At 52.2% G+C, this 20688-nt stretch overlaps 6 protein-coding genes across 8 annotated transcripts; 4 read left to right on the forward strand and 2 right to left on the reverse strand.

Annotated features, from left to right (window-relative positions):
- Positions 1-161: 161 nt before the first annotated feature.
- Positions 162-1074, forward strand: AAFC00_000114 (uncharacterized protein; the record flags this gene model as incomplete). 2 transcript variants are annotated; one of them, XM_069340311.1, is made up of 3 exons in its annotated part: positions 162-222; positions 281-552; positions 622-1074. In XM_069340311.1, 3 exons carry the CDS (start codon positions 162-164, stop codon positions 1072-1074), a joined length of 786 nt encoding a protein of 261 aa, XP_069196309.1. The 2 variants fall into 2 exon arrangements, with proteins under 2 accessions (XP_069196309.1, XP_069196308.1); XM_069340310.1 differs by having other exon boundaries at positions 162-201.
- Positions 1075-1804: 730 nt separating this feature from the next.
- AAFC00_000115 (uncharacterized protein) lies at positions 1805-4272 on the reverse strand (the record flags this gene model as incomplete). Its single annotated transcript, XM_069340322.1, has 2 exons — positions 1805-2356; positions 2410-4272. The coding sequence occupies 2 exons, from the start codon at positions 4270-4272 to the stop codon at positions 1805-1807; spliced, it is 2415 nt and encodes an 804-aa protein (XP_069196310.1).
- Positions 4273-4987: 715 nt separating this feature from the next.
- AAFC00_000116 (uncharacterized protein) lies at positions 4988-6579 on the forward strand (the record flags this gene model as incomplete). The annotated part of the gene is made up of 2 exons (XM_069340333.1): positions 4988-5011; positions 5071-6579. 2 exons carry the CDS (start codon positions 4988-4990, stop codon positions 6577-6579), a joined length of 1533 nt encoding a protein of 510 aa, XP_069196311.1.
- A 1521-nt stretch (positions 6580-8100) lies between these two features.
- Positions 8101-10254, forward strand: AAFC00_000117 (uncharacterized protein; the record flags this gene model as incomplete). 2 transcript variants are annotated; one of them, XM_069340345.1, is made up of 2 exons in its annotated part: positions 8101-10188; positions 10243-10254. In XM_069340345.1, the coding sequence occupies 2 exons, from the start codon at positions 8101-8103 to the stop codon at positions 10252-10254; spliced, it is 2100 nt and encodes a 699-aa protein (XP_069196312.1). The 2 variants fall into 2 exon arrangements, with proteins under 2 accessions (XP_069196312.1, XP_069196313.1); XM_069347898.1 differs by lacking the exon at positions 10243-10254 and having other exon boundaries at positions 8101-10197.
- Positions 10255-12374: 2120 nt separating this feature from the next.
- On the reverse strand, positions 12375-13000 carry AAFC00_000118 (uncharacterized protein; the record flags this gene model as incomplete). Its single annotated transcript, XM_069340354.1, has 2 exons — positions 12375-12723; positions 12816-13000. 2 exons carry the CDS (start codon positions 12998-13000, stop codon positions 12375-12377), a joined length of 534 nt encoding a protein of 177 aa, XP_069196314.1.
- A 1748-nt stretch (positions 13001-14748) lies between these two features.
- AAFC00_000119 (mitochondrial 54S ribosomal mL60 domain-containing protein) lies at positions 14749-15610 on the forward strand (the record flags this gene model as incomplete). The annotated part of the gene is made up of 3 exons (XM_069340363.1): positions 14749-14798; positions 14878-15413; positions 15558-15610. 3 exons carry the CDS (start codon positions 14749-14751, stop codon positions 15608-15610), a joined length of 639 nt encoding a protein of 212 aa, XP_069196315.1.
- Positions 15611-20688: the final 5078 nt, after the last annotated feature.

The raw sequence follows: 20688 nt of genomic DNA on the forward strand, positions 1-20688 counted from the left end.
ACATTTCCAATTCCTTGTGTCTCCACTTGTCTGATTGCTTGTCGCTTCACAACCGAGGTTACGCAACTCGTGAAGTCTGTCGACAGCCGATCTGGGCGCATCCCTTCTTGCCAACCACGACACCTCAATCATAGCACATAGACACATACACACACCTCAGCATGGCCGACAGATTCCCGTCACTCGAGGACATTGATGCCGGTAAGGACACAACTGTGTCATGTATGCGACAGCGACAGCGACAGCGACCCTCTCGTTGCTGACCTCTACCCTCTGCCAGGCAACACCGAAGTTCAGGGCGACGCCAACTTCGACGCCTTAGAATCCACCGAACCCTCCGACTTTCTCTCCCGCGAGCGCGCCATCCTCGGCGACGACGCAGACCAGTTCAGCGGTCCAGCAGACAACAGCGCCACTGTCCAAGACGGCGACGATGACGACCTACTCGGCGGCGGCGACGACTTCCAATCAGCTCCTGCCGCACAGTCAATGGGGGAAAGGGACATGGGAGACTTTGAGTCAAGCTTCCCAGTAATCGACACAGGCAACGAGGTATGTTCTGCCCTGTTTCTCTTTGCTTATCGATCGAGAAAAAGACTGACTCTGTATGCCAACCCACAGGCAGTAGCACCGGGCGGCACAATCACCGGCTCCGCGCTCCCCATCAACCCCTCGTTCCAACAAGCCTCGTTCGCCGACGAGGAAGAGCCCGGCGTCATCCGCGAATGGCGCGAGCGCCGCGACCTGGCCATCCAGCACCGCGACGAGGTCTCGGCGAACCGCAAGGCCGAGACGGTCAAGGCCGCCCAGCAGGCCATCGACGACTTCTACGAAAACTACAACAACAAAAAGGACAAGACGCTCGCCCAGACACGGAAGGACGCCGACGAGTTCCTCGCCAAGCGCGAGGACACCACTGCCGGAGGCACCAGCTGGGAGAGGATAGCCAAGCTCGTCGATCTCAGCGGCAAGGGCGTCGGCGGCGGTGCCCAGGGTACCGGCAAGGCCAGGTTCAGGGAGATGTTGATCAGTCTGCGCAAGGACGAGAACGCTCCCGGAGCCTCTGGCGTTTAGATTTTCGTTTCTATCCACCCGCACAGGGATACAGAAAGGAAAGAGAGAGAGAGGACGTCTGTTCCCCAGGAGAGATCTCAGTGTAGCGAGAAAAAGAAAAGGAAAGAGAGCGGAATCCATACCCATTCGCGTCCTGCTTCTTCTTCTACTCGCACACAACTCTCCTCTCCGTCGGACTTTAGACAAGGCGTGGCTTGGGAAAGCTCGTGGTTTCTGTAAAACCATGAAAACCACATTCAATTAATTCTATACGAAACGCACTGCCGAATACATGTTCTATTTCCTTCCTGCCTCATTCTTTTCCTTCTTCTGGTTGAGAAACTTGAACATTCCCTATGAGGGGCAACAGAAGAGTAAGAAACAGAAGTGATACCGAGCAGAGCAGAGCAGAACTGTATTGTATAAGATCATGTTACATGCGTAAATAAGTATATACTGCAGACAAACTCCAGAACGAAGCTCCCTTGTTCCTCCTTCATCCTCCCTTCCGCCTTCAGAGGTCCGTGTGAGCCCACCTGCCATCATCTATGTTGCTTCATCTTCCTTTTGCCTTCCTTTAGTCCTGTCGGGCTTGACGCCTCTTTTATGATTCGGATCTACCAGGATATTAAAGAGAAAACATGCAAGATGAAAGATAAGAGAGAGAAGAGAGGTATTTTGGTGTGAACAACAAGTAGAGAAGCGGAGAAAAAGAGATAGAATACCCCTTTCTATGCACACGAAACACCATTTACCGGATACCGCTGCTCCTGTCGTCGGGCTGGACTCTTTCGGCAACAGCCTCGGCCTTGGTGATGTCGTCTTTCCTTTCCGTGCTTCCTTCTTCCTCCATCAGATCCTGTCCTTCGGCGTCGTGCTCCAGTACGTATTCCATTTCTTCTTCTTCCGTCACCGCGGGACCTCTCTCGCGCGATCTCGTCTCGTTGCCCGAAAGCTGCCACTCCATCAGCTTCTTGAAGGCGCCTTCTTTCTTGTTGCTCAGCTCCGTAAAGGTGCCTGTCTCGGCGACTCGGCCGTCGTTGCCGATGCATATGATCGTGTCTGATCGCTTGATGGTCGAGAGACGATGGGCGATTGATATCGTCGTGTTGTTGCCTTCCAGTAGAGAATTCAGGGCTTCGTTCACGAGCGTCTCGGACTCCGCGTCTAGAGCACTGGTGGCTTCGTCGAGGATGAGAATGTCTGGGTTTTTGAGCAGGGCACGTGCGATTGCCAAACGTTGCTTCTGTCCTCCCGAGAGCTGGGTGCCTCTAGCTCCTACGTGAGTCTCAAGACCATCGGGCTACAGATAGTTAGTTCTCCGAAAACAAAGAATGCGTCACACAGGCAACTTACAAAGTCGGAGATGAAGGTGCAATTGGCTTTCCTCGCTGCTGCGACAATTTCCGTCTTGGTGGCCAACGGACGTCCGTACGAAATGTTCTCAGCAATAGTACCCGAGAAGAGCACCGGCTCCTGCCCGACATAACCAATCTTTCTCCTCAGTGCCTTGGCATTCATGTCGGCAATGTTTCGGTCTCCGATCAAAATCGTACCACTGGTAGGAGAGTAGAAGCGCATGATCAGACTTGCAACGGTGGACTTGCCGGCGCCGGAGGGAGCGACGATGGCAACGTTGGTGCCCTGCTTGATGGTGAAATCTAGGTCGTTGAAGATAGTGACTGCCGGACGAGTAGGATAGCTAAAGTTGACCTTTTGGAAATGAATGTCTCCACGAGCGCTCTTGACTGGCTCTCCCTTGGTCGGACTGATGGTCGGCTTCCGGTCCTGTAACTCAAACAGTCGAGTGGCCGCACCGACACCCTTCATAAGCTCGGAATAAAATGACGAAAGACCGAAGAGGGAGGATCCAGCGTAGGCCGTGTACATCAAGAAACTGGTCAGATCTCCGAGGGTGATGGCACCCGACTTGACCATACTGCTACCGAAATACAACAAGGCCAGGAAGGTCATGTTACCCATGAAACCGGAGGAGCTGAAGAATATCGCACTAATGTATGCTTCTTTTTTTCCGAGGTCAAAGATGGTTCGCACCTGGGTGTTATACCGGTGGACTTCCTGCTGCTCACCAGCAAATGCCTGCGAGGTGCGGACATTGCTGAGACGCTCCTCTGCGATCTTGGTCAGGGTACCGAGGTTCTTCTGGATACGTCTCGAGAGGTTGCGGATTGCACGACCGTAGACGAATGCTCCAATGGCGACGGGTGGGAACATCAGTGCCAGGATGCCTGTGAGCTGCAGACTGACATAACTCATCAGTCCGAATCCGGCTACGGCAGAAACCAGCGATCGAAGACCATCTGAAACATTCTGGGTGATGCTCTTGCCCACAATGATGGTGTCAGAGCCGAGTCGCGAGATCAAGTCACCCACACGGTTGGCATCGAAGAACTCGGCGTTCTGCACAAAGGTGCGCCTGAAGAGCTGGGATCGCAGCCTAGTGACAACGCGTTCACCAACGATGCGCAGAATGATGATCCTGCCATAATTAGCGGCAGCACCGACAGCCAAGATACTACCAAAGGCGAGATAGAAGGCGGGCACGGTCAATCCGAAGAGCTTGTCCAAATCAGGATTGGTAGATGAGTCGAGGATCTTGCCTATGAAGTAAGGCAACGACATGGATATGGACGAAGAGATCAGGAGGAACATGACAGCCCATGACAGAGTCTTGACTTCGGGACGAGCAATCTTCAGCAGACGCGTGATTTCTCCTTTGCCGCCTTTGCTAGAGCCTTCATGGCTCAGTTTGGCCGAGAGGTTGAGCTGAGCAGCCTGCGAGGCCTTCTCTGAGCGCTTGAAGGTCTGCGATTCATCCGTCTCTTCTTCCTTGTCCGGGTCGAGTTTGTCTTTGATCTCGTCCTTGTAGGCGCGTTGTGATGCGAATCGACTCGAAGAAGTGGTAAAAGCGCGGTAAGCCAGAGGTACAACAGACTGATGACGAGGATTGACGGCAGTAGCCAGGCCGAATGGTCTGGCGGAAGACAACCCGGAGGCCGACCATAGCGAGACACTAGTCGAAGCAGTCAAGCGGAGCGTGGGCGATGCTGACCGAGACAGCTGCTTTGGTGAAGCTGAGCTCGATAATCGCTTCGAGCAGGTCCAGGATGATTGTGGTAATTGAGGGAGCAGAGAGCGAGACAAGCAGGAATTCACGGCATTCACAGCCTTGCCTGCCAACTCGTGTGAGCCGCGCATGGCTCAGCGCAGCCTGGATGGACGGACTTCTTCTTGTCCTGGATTTGGATGTGTCTCTTGAGTCTACCGTGTGCTTTGGATCGATAGGGAGATGGCCATGCCGGGGAGCGGTAGGTTGACAGAAGTGAGCGTAGTATGGCTGGACAGCAGCTGTGTTCCGCTATCGGACAATTTGGTCGACTGTCACAGCCGGATTGGAGTTCTTCGTTTGGGATGAGAAGAAGCACAGTGTTTGTCGTGCACAGGATCAGTGTCGCTCTGTTGCGGTCTTCAGAAAGACAGCTCGGGTCGCAGTGACTTCCTTTCTTACACACTGCCTGCCGTACCTGCCTAAAGTAACTTGCACCAGCGAGATGGTGACGGTATAATTTGGCTTCCGTCGTTTGCGTCGACATTAGGGTGCGGTCAGTGCTCAAACCGCGGCTCCTTGTGCTTTGTGCTTGTATCCGCACAGCACCTTCCGTCCGCTGCTGTGCTTTCCTAATTGTCCAGTACAATCAAGCACAGCTCGCACGGACTTTGTACATGTTTCCATACCCCTCCATCCTCGACTATCCACTGCCTTTTGTCTTCGATACAACAAAGCACATAACTTCTGCGAAACTCAATCTTGTGAATCTTCACATCAATAGAAGGGAATAATCTACACTAGACCATCCAGACCCGATCGCTTCTCTCCCCTCTGCAAGTTTGTATTCTCGGGTATCAAAGCACAATGCCCGTCGATTACAGCAAATGGGTATGCTCACCTCCCATTCCACGAGCCTGACTCGTATTCAGCTAATCGCGTCACAACAGGACAATCTCGAACTTTCGGACGATTCAGACATTGAAGTCCATCCCAACGTCGACAAGCGCTCCTTCATTCGTGCAAAGCAAAGCCAGATCCACCAGGAACGCCTGAGCAGAAAACACCAGATCGAGACGCTCAAGTATGAGAAGATCATCAACGATGGCCTCCTCTCCCGCATCGATGGCCTTCTCGAGTCTTTGGAGTCACACAAAGAGCGAGCCGAGCAAGGCGCCAGTGCCGAGAGCCTCGTCTTCGAAGCTCTCATGGCAAATCGTGGAAGTCAAGATAAGGATACACCGCCCACACCACCACCCGGCATCCACGCAGGCGTCGAACAGCCCAGCTATACCAAGATGATGGCAGCCCTTGTCGATCAGTGCAAGACCGCGGTTGACAAGACCAATCCTACCGATGGACGCTACCAGGCCTTTGTCACCGAAATCACCTCTCACTACACCAAGGTCGACGATCTGCAAAAAGAATTGCTGAAGAAGCTTGCCGAGCTCCAAAAGGAAGAGAAGAGTAAGATCACCAGCGAGAGTATACACACCGGCTTCGACAGCTCCTTCGTGAGCAAGTCTGCCCCGTCCGCGAGCAAATCATCTGAACCCGAGCTCCTGAATCCGAGCAGACCTTCGTTGGCTTCCGCCGAGACTGGCCAGTCCTCTGGGGCCGACGGTGACATCGAGGAAGGCTCTATAGTCGCCAGAGCTCCAGCGAACGCCGACAGCGACGACGAGGACATGCAGGCCTCGCCTGTGGCCAAAAAGTTCGCCAAGATCAGGTTTGGTGATTACCGCTCTTCGTTAGAGTTCATCTCCAAGAACCTGGAGGTGCTGGGCGAGAAGAACACCGACGGCCTGCTTGTCGAAGCGTTCAGCGCTCAGACCGACCACAAGGACGACTATGCAAGACAATGCGTCCACCAGGCTTTGTTACTACAATATTGCAGACAACTGGGTAAAGACGGCGTGCAGCTATTCTTCAAGCGCATCATGACTCCCGGTCATCAGGCACAGAAGCTATTCATGGACGATGTAAACACGACCTACGCACGCATCAGGTCACGATGCAGAGAACTTGAGGAACAGAGCAAGAGGGACGAGGCCGAGGGAACTGGTGGCGTCGAACAAATTCAGCTTCACGCAGTCGATCCGAACACGACGATTCATATCCAAGTTCCGCCAGCCGACTCGTCCGATGAAGACACGAAACAAGCCCGCCAGATCTTTGAGACATTTCCAGCTGGCCTACAGCGCGCACTGGAGAGTGGAAGCCTCGACAGGGTGAATGAAGTCTTGGGCAAAATGAGTCTTGATGAAGCAGAAGAGGTTGTTGGCCTGTTGGGCAACGCCGGCATGCTGAGTATGGAGGAGGGCGTCATAGATGCCACCACCGATGAGGGCAGGAAGCAAATGGAAGAGATTGAGCGCACAGGGAGATTCCCTGGGCAAGGGGAAGAGCAAGGGACGGGACACGTCGTCGAGGAGTACGAAGACCCTGGCATGGACTGATGCAGAACATCGATCACGTCGACGAATCAAATATACATGTGACGAACTCACCCCCATATTCCCGGGACATGCTCGCGTACGAGAGTTCTCGTCCGATGCAGCCGTTCAGAGTCTGTACTTGTACCCGCGAAGGGTTCTGTACGCGTGCGCAGTAGCAGTGTCGATCACCACTGGACAAACAACTGCCAAGTCAGTAGTCAGGAGGGCATTTTGTGCACAGATGGGCGGCGAGAAAAGTGTAATGCTAGTGACTGAGGAGGAGCGTATCATCGCGCGAATGACGCGACTCTGAGCATTTGGTCGGGCAGGATTTCTGGTGCATGAAGTGGACGAAAAATGTTGTACATAAAGTAGGAAAAGGGCAACCGAGCTGTGTAACCCTCCAAAACATAGCAAGGGGCCAAGAAGCACCAGGGATGAATGCAAGGAACTTAGTGAGATTATCCCCTTACACTTGTCTAGTTGGAACGACGACAGCTGTTGTGGCACTTTTGGCACGTAAGCTGAGCATCTTAGTTCATGCGGCACATCGGGTGGCTTGGAACGGCGCTAGAAAGATTCTTTTGATAATCAAATCAAAAGATCTGATATTGATCATTTCCGACGGCCGGGAGTGCGGTGCATAAGGAAGGTTCTGCGAATAATCGTCAGGTCAGGGCGGACCCGGATCTGTGACCAATGAAAGTGCGCTAGTGACGGAGTTGACCTTCCATATGAAGCAAGTTGCCACTAAGAAAATGTAGGTAGCGAGGCTCAAGACGCGGTTCCGTTGCCGGAGCTGGTCACGATCGGATCGCAAAGTTGCCTTGGCAGGCAATAGTTCGTTCCCAGCAGACCCAGACTATCTGACATCAACCCCGGCGGGTTTTCCACAGCGCTGGTCCGGCCGTGTTCGCCTTTCTCGACTGCACCGTTCACAAATGCCGGCGATCTCGAGACTCTGCTGCCACGGCTTGGGTTCCATTAAAGACGACGGACGACGGCCGCCGAGACTCTCCACATCCCACTCTCTACTGTCTCACTGAATATACTTTGGACTCTCTCGCTCTCTCTCTTCCCTCTCTTGCCCTCTCTTCTGTTCCATTGCCTCTCCGACATTGAATTCTATTTACACTCTTACAGTCCACTCTCAACCATATCACCACTCGCCCCCACTCCTGGACGTTTGTGAATATCCGCCACATCGGTACCAAGTACTTCAACCACAATTATTTGGAAGGTGCATCCCGCATTGCGCACTGCTTGGTGGAGGAGGACGCCGAGTCGAGATTATCTGATCAAATTTATCAATCGCCCAAAACGTGAGTGGCTTATTCACAACCCCGCCGCTGCGGTATTGTTGCCGTCATTGCCATCTTGTCACGAATGTCACGAATGCTACATCTGTCACACCATAGCTGTCGACGAGATTCATAAAACGTGTCCCAATGCCGACTGATCGACCGACCGGATCGATGCTGCAGCCATCCCACGACGACGATCTGTGACGTTTTTCTGACAATTCTTACAGTGCCCGCTACAATGCATCCAGAATCCGTGCTGGCCATGAATTCGGCCATACACACAATCCCCCACACGACATGTCCGACAACCCGCACATCACACCCGGACAACCCAATCCCGACTGAGCCGACAGACTTCGACCAGAAGATGGCTCTGCACACCAAAAGCTCATTTGCGTCGTCACAATCGCCTCGCTCCTCGAGTGCCTCGCTGGTCTGGTCAGAGGTTCCCTCCGAGTCTTCGTCCGAGTCAGATGCTGCTTCCATCACCACACCCTCTTGCGAAACCGCCGATGAATTCAACGACTTTACAACGCCCAAGGGGCAAAAGGCCTCTCACTCTGATGCTGCAGTCGAAGCCAAGAGTTCAGGACCCCGCCGTGGGTCGACGGTGCAGATGAGCTCGAACGTGCAGGACATTCAAAAGTTGTTGGGCGATGGCGAAACCGGCACCAAGTTCCTTCAGAAGTTCTGCTGCGGCGGAGGCTGTTGCAAGGTCCAGGCCATCCCCCCAGACACCACCCAACCTGGCTTCCGCTCTGTGCAGCCTCCAGACAACGCCGCCTTCCGTGCCCTCAACCTTAAGATCGACCTCTTAACCCTCGACACCGGTCTCTCCAACATTGTGGATCTGCCCGAGTCAAACATGTCCATAATCCAACTCGCTGAGCCTGTGGTGGAAGAGCACAAAATCACAAAAGCTCAAATTCACCCACCAGAGTTTGTCCAGCCTCACCCTCCACACAGCGTCTTTTCCGCTCCCGTGTTCCACGCTCGTTCACTCACCAAAGAGGGCGCCGAGAAGCGGACTATTCACTTCGACATCGATGTCACCGACTACCCTGACGAAGGCGACGTCGATTTCAAGGTTGGTGGTGCTGTTGGTATCTGCCCGCCGAATGACCCGGACATTGTCGACGACATCTTCAATCAATTGGGCCTTCCAAAGCACGTGCGTGACAAGCCCATCACACTGAAGACCAAGGGCGGCCGCTGGCCAACAATCTGGGGAGAGGATGAGCCAAGAGAACTGCACACGACGCGGAGAGAGCTTCTGACTTGGTGTGCCGACATTTCCTCCACCGCTCCAACCAAGCAACTCTTCCGACTACTTGCCGAGTACGCCTCTGAGCCTACTGAGAAGAAGATTCTCATGTACCTTGCAAGTGCACAGGGTCAGGCAGCGTTCTGCGACCTTCGCACCGGACCCAACCTCACACTCTCTCATCTACTACACGCTTTCCCATCTTCGAGGCCTCCTCTCGAAGCTTTGTTGACCCAACTCAACCAACTCATGCCCCGCTTCTACTCGCTCTCGAACGATCCACACGTGTCATCCGACAGGCAGGGTCTTGCTGGTAGAAGACTGATTGAGGTTGCTGTCACTGTGCACGAAGCTCAGAACTGGGATGGCTCTCATCGTACTGGTATCGGATCCGGCTATCTTGAGCGTGTTGCCCGTCAGTTCGTCACCGCCGAGAAGAAGGCAAAGGAAAGTGGCAACCAATCGGAGATGCCCGACCTACGCATTCCTATGTTCCGTGGACTGATGGCAAACCCTCTGTCGAAAAAGTTTGATTCGGATGGCCCGATGATCATGATCGGAGCAGGCGTCGGCATGGCACCATTCCGAGGCTTCATTCTCAACCGTCTCCGCAACTCCAAGTGTGCCAACAAGATCTGGCTCATCCAGGGTATTCGTGACTCCATGCTCGACGAGATTTACTCTGGTGAGCTTGGCGACAACGAGAAGGAGATCAAGAAGGTGGTGCAGTCCCGTGCACGCGCTCCGCCCGTCGACGAGCAAGACGCCGGAGTTGTCAGCATCTCCCCGACCGAAAGCGAAGGTGGCGGCAAGGTTGTCAGCGCCGACAAGGCTAACCAGGTCGCAAAGTACGTTCAAGATGAGGTTCGCTTCCAGGCAGATATCGTCTGGTTCGTCAGCAACGCCATCGATGGCCGTATCTTCGTCTGCGGTAGCTCCAGAGGTATGGGAGAGGGTGTTCACAACGCTCTTGTTGATGTAGCAATGGACAAGGGCGGCATGAACAAAGAAGAGGCCGAAGAGTTCTGGACGCAGAAGGCCGAGAGCGGACAATATGTTGCCGTAAGTTGACTGATACTGTCTTATTTTCTGATCAAGCCGCTAACACTAGTCAAGGAAACCTGGTAAACACCAAGACCGCATTGTTTGTTTGATCATGCATCGGTCGAGGGCAGACCTGTGAGCAGAAATCGCAAACCTCGACACGGGCGGCGTATAATGGTGTTCAATGGGCGGCAAAAAGGAACTGCATCTTCGACATTCTCACAATGGGTTGGAAGTACAGTGTTTTCACCTAACTTTATTTTGGCATTTGGGAGACCTATGATATTTTTTGGGGTTTGAGCATGCATACATGTTTGGCGGCGGCGGCACTCTTTGTTGCTCTTTTTTTGGTTCAGTGCTTCTCTGATTTTTGATCCGAGAACTGAAAAGCCCTCTGCGTAGGGCTGCTTACCCGACTGAACAGACAGCTAGGGTAAGTTTAAGATCAATGTGTTGTGGCTCTCTCTGATGATACCTCTGAGCGAATCCTGTTTGTTCACATGGATTTTTTTCGGTCTTTGAAGCGATACAGACGGGGTCTAGTTTAGTGTATGTATTGTATATAGCCACTTCGAACACAAAATTAAAACATCTCTCAACTTGGTGACTGTCATCAGCCGAATATGCTGACATCGACATTTCTGATTCTTTCGCATTTATTGCCCATATCTGTTGAAGTATATAGGTATAGGGACAGTTGGTGAGATATTGATTGATTGCTTATTCCTTCCTAAGGAAGGGGAAAGGTCCTTGACTATATACACTAGAATTACTCGAGTACCAGCCTCCTCTGTAGATCTGTCCAGAGGCTCTGAATCCTCCAGCCTCCTTATATTTCAGCAATATCCTCTCATTTTTCTTTGATTTGGGGTTTCCCTATTCAATGGCATTTTCGGTGAGAGTTCTTTCGGTCAGAGTCAAGGTAGGACACGAGAGATATGCAAGTACAGTGGAACTCACTTTGCAAACCGATTGACTCGATTGACAGCTGCTCAGACTCTCAATGAACCGGCTAGCCTCTATAGGCTAGTGTGGTCGGGGGCGACTACAGCTGTCACTTCTCAATTCGACCAGCAATTGTAAGTCCCACGAAACGTCGTTTCACAAATTATTTTGCATTGATAATACCCCTATAGTCTGACTTTAGGCATAGGGTCTTGTGGGGTTCTATGTGAACATGATTTCCATGATGATCCAATGCAGTTGGCTTTGAGCCGTGTCGCAAGATCCACAGTTTGAAGATGTATTGAGCTCAAGTCATATGTTTTTCATCTCTATCTATACCGAGCAAGTGGATGGTACCACTTCTGAGAAGGCTGGTACTCGAGGGACTCGAGCCATGCTGTGAAGGGATAAGCCAACAAGGGGGTTGGACCTCGAGCAATTAGTGTATGTAATAATCAAGGCCTATTCCCCCTGATTACAAGAATCAAGCAATCGATCACCGTATGTTCCTCCATACCATTCCTATTCTCAACAACCACCTGCTACGGGTGAAGTGCAGTGACGCTGAGAGGTGGCGATGAGTCTCTGAGCAGCCGAATTGCATCAAACGTGATAGAATCGTAGCACGCTCTGTGGTCATGAATTCATGTTGCATTCATTCAGTATCGCCCGAGCATGGATAGATTTGGATGATGATTCATACACCATTATGACCTTTCGAACACTCCCGTCCGCGACTTTGCACTGATGGTATCTGCCCACCGTATGCGCGCTAAAAGGCCTCAAGACTGTCTTAACAAGCAAAGCGGCAGCGAGCACTATACTAGCTTCCGATCCGATATCCGTGTATAGGTGTTCCTTTAGGTGTCGTAATTGTTGGCTCCCAAGGGTTCCCAGGAGTTTATCGATGATCGAGGACGGACGCTGTGAAAGGACACCGCTCCGCCTGGACTTAAGTGCACAGATCATGGTTCGCGAAGATCTCTGACGTGGATGGAGACTTTGCGCTGGTTGTGCGCAGGAACGATGCGAAACCTGGTCAGATATCAGGTTTAGAAACTTTATCAGGTCATCTGATAACGATCATGGGCCTGCTCTGTCGAGCTTGGAAAACACTCCTTCGGCGTCAACAGGTAGGATGAGATCGACCGGTGGTACATGAGCAATATGCTGATTCGGCCAACGTATCTTCTTGTACAGCACAACAAGCGTACAATAAGAGTGACACAGAATGCCGTCTGAAGAAGTGTAAAGTGCGATCATAGGCACTTCCTCGCAGCAGCAGCCACCCGACTTCGGAAGACCGGGCTTGTCACTGGCCTGTTGACAATGTAGAAGGGGCTCATGATGCACTTCACCCAAGCCTCATAGACCTCGGTCATGAAAGTGCGCACAGCCTCTTCGGTAACGGGACTAGTCGGATTACTAGCAATAGAAGTGCTGTGTCTCGAGCTGGCAGTAGTGGGTCGCGCCGAGCTCGGGCTTGGGTAAGATGAATATGTCGTTGAGTTAGGATCCGGATTCATCAAGAGCATGAACTTGACATTTCCTCCAGTCAGAAAGCAGTGAACGTAGTTGTTTTGGAAGCGATCGACATTCTTGAGGTATCTTCGCCAGTTAGATATTGCTGAATGCGAAGTTTGTTTCATTCAAATGAGGCGGTAGACCGCAATCAAATGCAGACAACACAGCAGACTTACAAGCCATTATTGCCCCATTGGACCTCTTCGACAATATCAAGACTGCTGTGCACGATGAACTGGTTCATATGACGGGCCTCTTCCCGAAATCGGGATACACCGTCGCCACCAGCCTTGGAAGTGCCAAATTCGTGTTCGAAAAGAGGGTTATCCCTGGTGCCGATGATTGTGAAATAGTAAGACATGATCTGACAAGATTGAGTAGTTTTTGCAAGATCGGTATGAGCTAAGTCGAGTGGGCAAGATGCGATGATATGCGTCTGAGATCTAGAGGATCTAGCGGGGGAATGTGGAAAGGTAAGGTATGTCAGAATGCAGAGGTGCTTCATGGTGTTGATACTGGAGACGTCTGAAATGTAGTCTTGCCCAAAGCAGATTAGTCTGCATTACACCCCAGATTATGGCCTTGGCCACCTTTACATGCCTCCGCCAATTGTATGTCCTGCACCCACAGCGCAACTACCTTACCTATCCACTACAGGAACACACCATTTCAAGGTGTCGTGCCTAAAGCAAGTCTTTGTAACATGAAATATAGACATCTGGCTCGAGCTTGATATAGGCAATCAAGGTTCTGCTTTTGCACATCCGGCTTTCCAGCGTTCAAGAAACATGACTCCCGCAGACCCAAGTGACTCGCTTCCTGGTGCGCCCATAACTGTGGACGCCCATTTCGTTGCCTCTTTGGCCGCTCTGCTAGATGGTGGCGACATCCCACATGTCTTATGGGACAAGTGGCTTCTAAGATCACATGGAGTACCGACTATTGTTGATGTCTGTCCGGTTCCTGCCTAGGTCGCATCTGTGAGTTGGTTTCCTTGCTGATACGCACCACTACCGTTCGGCGTCGCATTTGTTGTAGTCGACGATGCATTTCAGAAAGCGTACAACATCCTCGACGGAGCTGGATTTGCATTCACGCCCTGTGAACTTGGCGACACTTGCATGTGTTCCCCTGAAAGACACCGAGTCACACCAGCGCCAGCTGCTCATCTGCATATAAATCTGCATATCACGAACAACATGATTGTAATGCTGTACAAACAATCCGAAACCTTGTGGCAAATGCCCCCCTCTATCAGTAATGTCCAACCGAAATCCAAACAAGCCCGATCTTATCCTGGCTTCGGATCCTAACAGGCTCCCCGGTGCCGATCGGCTCGACAGGGGAGGCAGATTTCCCTCAGATCTATATCCGGTGCGCATATTGTCATGCTGGCGCTTCGCTGAAGCATGCGTACTCTTTCTTCAACGAGACGACAGATACGACGGCTACTTCATGTCACGTCTGTGCCATCTTGCCGATTATGTAAAGGACAAGGTCGTTTTCGATCCGGATGACCTGCAGCCAACCCACAAAGTGGTGTTCGACGCCATGAGATATGGAACTGCGAATCCGTGGCATCTCTTGTAATGGTCAAGTTCATCACGGAGAAGCAGAAGCTGTTGCGTTGGTGCAAAGTCTAGTATGGCATTGGGGGCTTAATCTCCTGTGTATCATATGTCAAGTATTGATGAATTCATTCAGAGAATTGGTCAGTTTCTCGGACTTTTGATGTCTGTACAGTGCGCGAACGCTTGATACAACTTATTCTGATCGGATGGCAATCCTCAAGCTGGTTAGAATGAATTATGATCTCCTCCACTGTGCATCTTAGGCCGGTGATTACAGAGACAGCATTCCATAATTAGCACGTTATCGCCGGACTGTGTTTATATATACTTGTATGATCAGATAAGAATATACTGTAGTCACATTGAATGGATGCGGCGCGTCGGGGACGCTATACCGCATGGGGAAGTCGATCAAGGCGTGAATTTACAGGCCGTCGTCCGTCCTCTTGCGGTACGGCATCGTCCATCTCGTTGCAATTATTATTGAAGGCTTGCATGTCCATCCATTGAACATCAACCTTCCACAATCACAGCCACGATGTTCGGCGCGTTTAAACCCACACAGGCTCTATCCGGCGGTCTCTTATGGTTCGACACAAAAACCCTCGCCGCTGCCCAGACAGGCGCAGCGGCAGTAGCAAGAAGCCTCAGCTAAACCCTTGCGCAGGAAAATACCATGGCGACTCTCTCCACCGCAAAAGCTGCGCCATCGCAGACGCATGCGAAGAGTCGACAACGTCGTCAGCGTGCTAGATAGCGCGCTGCAGAGAGCCGCTCAGCAAGTCGCTTCCTCCGCCACCAGACAATCATCATCATCATCATCATCATCCTCCTCCACAACCCCAGTCACCGATTCGCTTCCCTCAAAAGTCCCAAACACCCTCGAGGCCCAGAAGGGATCGACGAAAGTGACGCCCGAAGAACTTGCCACCACAGCGGAGGGCCAGCGCCTCCTGAACACGGAAGCCAACGCCGAGCTGAACGAGCGACGACACGGCCGGGGACCGAGACAGGGCGAGATTCTCAGTGGAAGCCTGCCCGCTGGCAGAGTGACGATGCTGGGCGACCACGCCAGGACGAACGGCACGATCAAGTTGCTCGAGAGGTGGAAGGTCGAGATGCCCACCGAGGCCGAGATGCTCCCGAGGGATAAATACACCATGTTCGATCGCAAGGCGAAACATTACAGGAAGGGCGTGCACAGTAAGAGAATATCCTTTCCATATTTGTTCTCAGGACTGCTCGCCGCGCTCGTCTTCTGCTTACTCCCTCCTCCCCGAGCACTGGAATCAGCGCAAACAGTAAACCCAATTCACGCGCGCATTTACTAACGCATTACCTTCACAGAGCTCCCCAAATGGACAAGAGTGTCCCAAAGACTCAACCCTCCCGGTTTCTAGACACAAGCATCGTCTCTTTTCATTTCACAAACTCAGATCAAACAAATGCCCTCTTATCAGGTCACAAAAACTGTATTATAAACATTTGCATACAAAGTGGAGTCTTCTTCCTATGGGAACTCTTTTTCGGTCAGACTCCAAGAATCAAGAAAGATTCGAAATAAAATTAGCACAATGGTCGTGTCGGGACATGTCGTGTGAATGACCCGCAATTCTGAGAGCTGCGCTGGCTGGGATGCTGTGGATGGGACTTGTTTCTTGTATTGTATTGAAAGAAAAGGAATCCACTTCTGGGGTAGGTATGGCTCGTTCGCGTTTAGACATGAATCACAAGGTCGAGTCTACAAGGTCATGGTGCTCTATCATCTAGGCATGAGCCTCTTACTGTTCATTCCCGTAACTGCCAATTTCGTCTATAGGATACTCGACAAGCTCGGACGCGCGAGTCGGAGTTGGAACTGACTATCTAATGGGGAGGAAGAGGAAGAGGAAGCAGTACTTGTTGGTTTTCCGATGATCCAAGATATGAGAAAAGTATAACATATAGTCTGTGCTACAGGAATCACCAACACAATTTCCCAATCTATATAATGCTTCCTTTCACCGTAACATGGTGCTCTTACTCCCATCTGGAGCGCGTCGCTCGCCAAAATTATGCAGCCGCTCGCCAATCAGGTACACTTCGTCCTTGATCCTGCCTCTCCATCTGCGGGTCGCCTTGACTAGTTCCCAAACGCCCCATATCACGAGTGCTTGGCTCGCGCACAGCGGGTAGCTGTAGCGATACATCTTAACGTGAAGCAAGTGGGGCATAGAGTCCATGGGGAAATTCAGGGCGAGGAGGATACCGTTCGTGACTTTTGCGAAGACGGGTGGGAAAAGCAACAAGACGGAGAAAAGGAGTAGAGTGGGAGCGATGACTGCCCTTGTCGCCAGCTTGGCGTTGGGATTCATGTACCCGTCCCTTGTGATGAGTCGCAAGGCTGTGGCAGGCCGGGAGTTGCGGCTCATCATGACGATGCGAAGGCCGACCCGGAAATAGAGTAGCCCGAGAGTCCATGCTTGCAGCATATGGATGTTGTGGCCTGCGAGTAGCGACATGCTTGTGGACTTTATACCACTGGGAGGCCCTGAGCTTTCCGCGTCTGAAGTAGCCGACCAAGACGTAGTATAGGTGTGAAGAGGCAGTATGAGATATAGCTCGAAGACAAGAGCCAGGAGAGATGGCACCACAACCACGCCGAAGCTATAGACATACAAGCTTCTTAGCACCCGGCTTGCCACATCACCGGCTCTCGTCATCGCAGCCATGACCATCTCTCGGAACACGTTTCCACGAAGCTCTCCATATGCCGCTCTGCTTCTCAGGACAATCCACAGTACTGTTCCAAGTACGACGAGACCGACAGAGAAGGCATAAAGATCGTTGAAGTCGATGCGCTCTGGGGTCATCATACCTAGCGTGAGCCGACCGAACACCATTGGCAATACTGTCAGGCAGACACCAGTGCCAGCGGCGAACAGCCAGAGGCTGAAGATGAATAGCGAGATTCGCAAGCGAAACCAAGGTGGGATGTAGACCTTGGTAAAATTCTTGTTCTTACGTCCATGCAGGCCAGTCCGAGGATCTGGTCGGCCGTCGACTCGCCTGTTATCCGCAGTGACCTCGAGGAAAACCTTGTCGCCCTTGGGGATTCTGACCTGGTCTGAGGCTGGCGCGCGAACATACTTGCCATCACGCACGAATTCGGCCTTCCGCGAATCGCCAGGAGCCGTTGAGGAAGGCATCTTAACAGTGTAGCCTTCTTCATCCCTCCTTCTGTCACCGAAGAGGAAATGAGACAGGCGTAAAGCCCTTGCGCAGTACTGCAACCAGGACTTGAAGATATCCTCGAGACCTTGTGACGGTAGGAGGTGGCGCGCCACGATAGGTGCAACAAGATTGTATACCAGGAAATCCATGGGGAACTCAAGTAGTGGCTCAGGAGTCGCCCACCGTACGGGGAAGACCCCTGTGAAGATAAGATCGATACCCCAAACAACCCCTCCTAGGCAACAGATGACTAGACCGCCATAGACCATGGCACTGAAGGCTATCTTGCGTAGTTGAGTCGTGACATTCCGCTCGAGAACATCGCGCACAGGATGGAAGGTTGGGTCATCTGGATCTCTGATAAAGTACAGTACTCCTTTGCGCATCACTCTTCGGCAAGCTGAGACGAAAAGTGCAAAGTGGAACATGTAGCAAGTGCCGATGAACCAGTGGATGAATGCGAACATCCAAGGCGACCGCAATGCGAAAAGCACTCGAATGCCGATAGAGGCCTGTCCGAACAAAGGCAAGAGGGCAAAGTCGAGAAGCATACCGCAGTACAACGGGAAAGCAAGCATCTCGATACTGATGATGAGAATGACCTTCAATACGCCACCAGCCTGCTTCAGGAAGTCGGTCAAAGCCTTTTCGACTCTCTGTAGGCCAGGATTGCTAAACAATGGCTCTTGTCTCAGCAAATACATCGTGCCAATTGTGGCGAGGAAAATGTAACCCGCAAGAATAGTCATGCAACGGTCGGTTGCGCTCCAGTATGCCAGCGACGGATCCAAGTGCGTGGGCGCTCTATGATCTGTCAGGATCAACGTGCCGTTGTCGATGCTAGTCGCAAAGCTATTGCGCAGGTAACCTTGAGCGAGTAAGTAATACCTCTTCGCTTGTGCCAGTTCTCGCGCAAAACATGTCATCAGAGAGCTTAGGATCTGCCCAGTCGTGGATCGCTGTAGATGATTGGTTAACTTTGCAGCGACATGCACTGAGAACGCCACGACTTGGGCGGCCTCTTTTTGCAAAGTTTGCAAAGATTGGTGTGCATGAAGCGATACCACGAAGACTCCAGCTTCAAACGGACTGTCTTTGGCAAAGAGACCCGACAAGCGACTGCCAGCCGCGGTGATTGCATTGTGGGCGCGTACAGCTACAAAATCGAAGGACTTTGCCTCGACCTTCGTGTATGTGACTCGAAAGATCCAAGCTGAGACATGAGATAACAGTTGCGCAGCAAAGTAAGTCACCAGGCCGCCAAGATATATGGTCGAGTCGATGAGAGCGTCAGAGACCAGGGAAATTATTTTGATAGGCGCCATGATGGAGAAGACAATTGGATCACCAAGGAACAAGAGGGCAAACTTGCCGAACATGTATGGAGCACCCAGGGCAGCCCACAGGGTTGTCGTTATGAGGACACCGCAGAACATGGCTGTTTGGAGTAGCCCAACCAGTGGACCTTGCATGCCGATAAGTTCCAAGATTCCCTCGAGATCTTCTGCCTCGTCCAACGCATCGGCATCAAGACCAACATCGGCCGCAGCCTGAGCAACTTCCGGGTCTTGAGCGGGAACGTCATTGTCGAGACCCGCGGGAACATCACCTCCAGGGCCAGGTACACGCACAAAAGGCTCTTCTTCTGCTTCGTTGCCAATGATAGCTTCAACGAACGCATCCGCATTCTGCTGTCCCAGGCCATCAGCATCAGCAGTGATGTCGCCCCAGAAGTAGTCGTAGATGCTCTGCAGCACATTTACAGTGGGCGCATCGACAGCAGTCTCCGGTTGGGCTGGCGAAGTCTGTTCCGAGTTTTCAGGATAAGCGTCCGGGTCTGTACCTTGAGCTGAATCATGAACTGGCTCGCCATTATGTTGAGAGTCTCCCTCGTCAACCACTTGCGGTTGATGTGCAGCTATGGGCTCGTCAACTTGATTGGATGATGATGTTGCATCGATAGTAGGCGCCGGCACTTCAGGAGATGCATGAGGATCCCTGTCTGACGATTGGGCTGGTTCATGATCAAGGTGCTCTGTGTCCTGGAGTCCTCTTCCTGCATTCTGCTCATGTTCGTCATCTGAGTGGGTAACAGTGCCATCGCGTTGATCCTGGGCTGAATGATCGACCGTTTGCCAGCTATCCTCGCTACTCCTACGTTCTACTTCATGAGCGCCTTGGCCGTCTCCTTCCCAGGCATGCAACATTTCTTCCTGGGAGGACGCAGGGGCTCTTGGGGGATCAACAGGGGGTCTATTTGCATTCTCATTTGCATTGTCGCCCTCAGCATCTGCTTGTGGCGGATAGGCCAAAAACGGCGAAGGCTGTTCACTGCCCGGTGTTTGTGCATCTGCAAGTTCTGTGGTTGCATCTCGGTCATATGGTTGTTCTGGAGCTTCGTCCGTATCTGTAGCAGGATTCCCGACGTCATCTGGGGCGCGGTCACGATTCGGAGCGTCCTGCACAAGCCGGTCGATCAATTGAGCAAGATCCTCTTCAGGTACACGTTGCTGGCGAAGCTGGGCGTCTCGAAGCTGCTGAGCTGCTTGGTCGACAATTTCGACGTGGATCTGCGCATCCCGCAGCTGGGCGGCTGCATTAATGATAGGTTGCTGCTGAACAACCCACTCACGAATCAGAAAGACAAGGATGAAAGCGACGACGATCAGGGCGGTGATGATTTGGCCCTCGAGGATGTCAAGAATGGATCTGTTGAGGTAAGGAGACGAGGTCAAAGAATTCAACGATTTGACATCAGAGAGCAAGGACGAGGAAGCAGCTCGGGCGATAAGCGAGACAGGGTCTGTGTCATCACCAACTTTCTGGGAAGAGAAAGGGCGCCATGGGCCAAGCAAGGCTGTGATGATCACCTTGGACAAGTTCAGAACAACAGGTTCCGGGGAGGTATCGATTGGAGGCGAGGTAATTGTGGTGGCATTAAGCGAAGCTTCTACCGAATCGGCAAGACTGATCGATGACGCGGTCTGCGCAATTGTGTTCTCCTCTTTGGCGAGCCATGCGTCTCTCGCCCAGCCAGCATCTAACAGCCAGAACAAACCTCGCCACGACCATCGGATGCACCAGGGTAGCACCAGCAGCCACACAGTAGCGACAGCCAAGCCGCGGGCCCATGTGAGAAGGTGTTGAACCGTATGTAGTGCAGCCTTGCGCAAGAATATATGCAGTGGTAGTGTGGCGGGCATGTGCGAGTCGTATAGCTTGGTGAAGCGGAATGCAGTCTTGCAAAGCTCGCAGTATTTCTTGT

Source organism: Neodothiora populina (genome assembly GCF_041146345.1).
Source record: "Neodothiora populina strain CPC 39397 chromosome Unknown canker_contig_1, whole genome shotgun sequence".
NCBI lineage: Eukaryota > Fungi > Ascomycota > Dothideomycetes > Dothideales > Dothioraceae > Neodothiora > Neodothiora populina.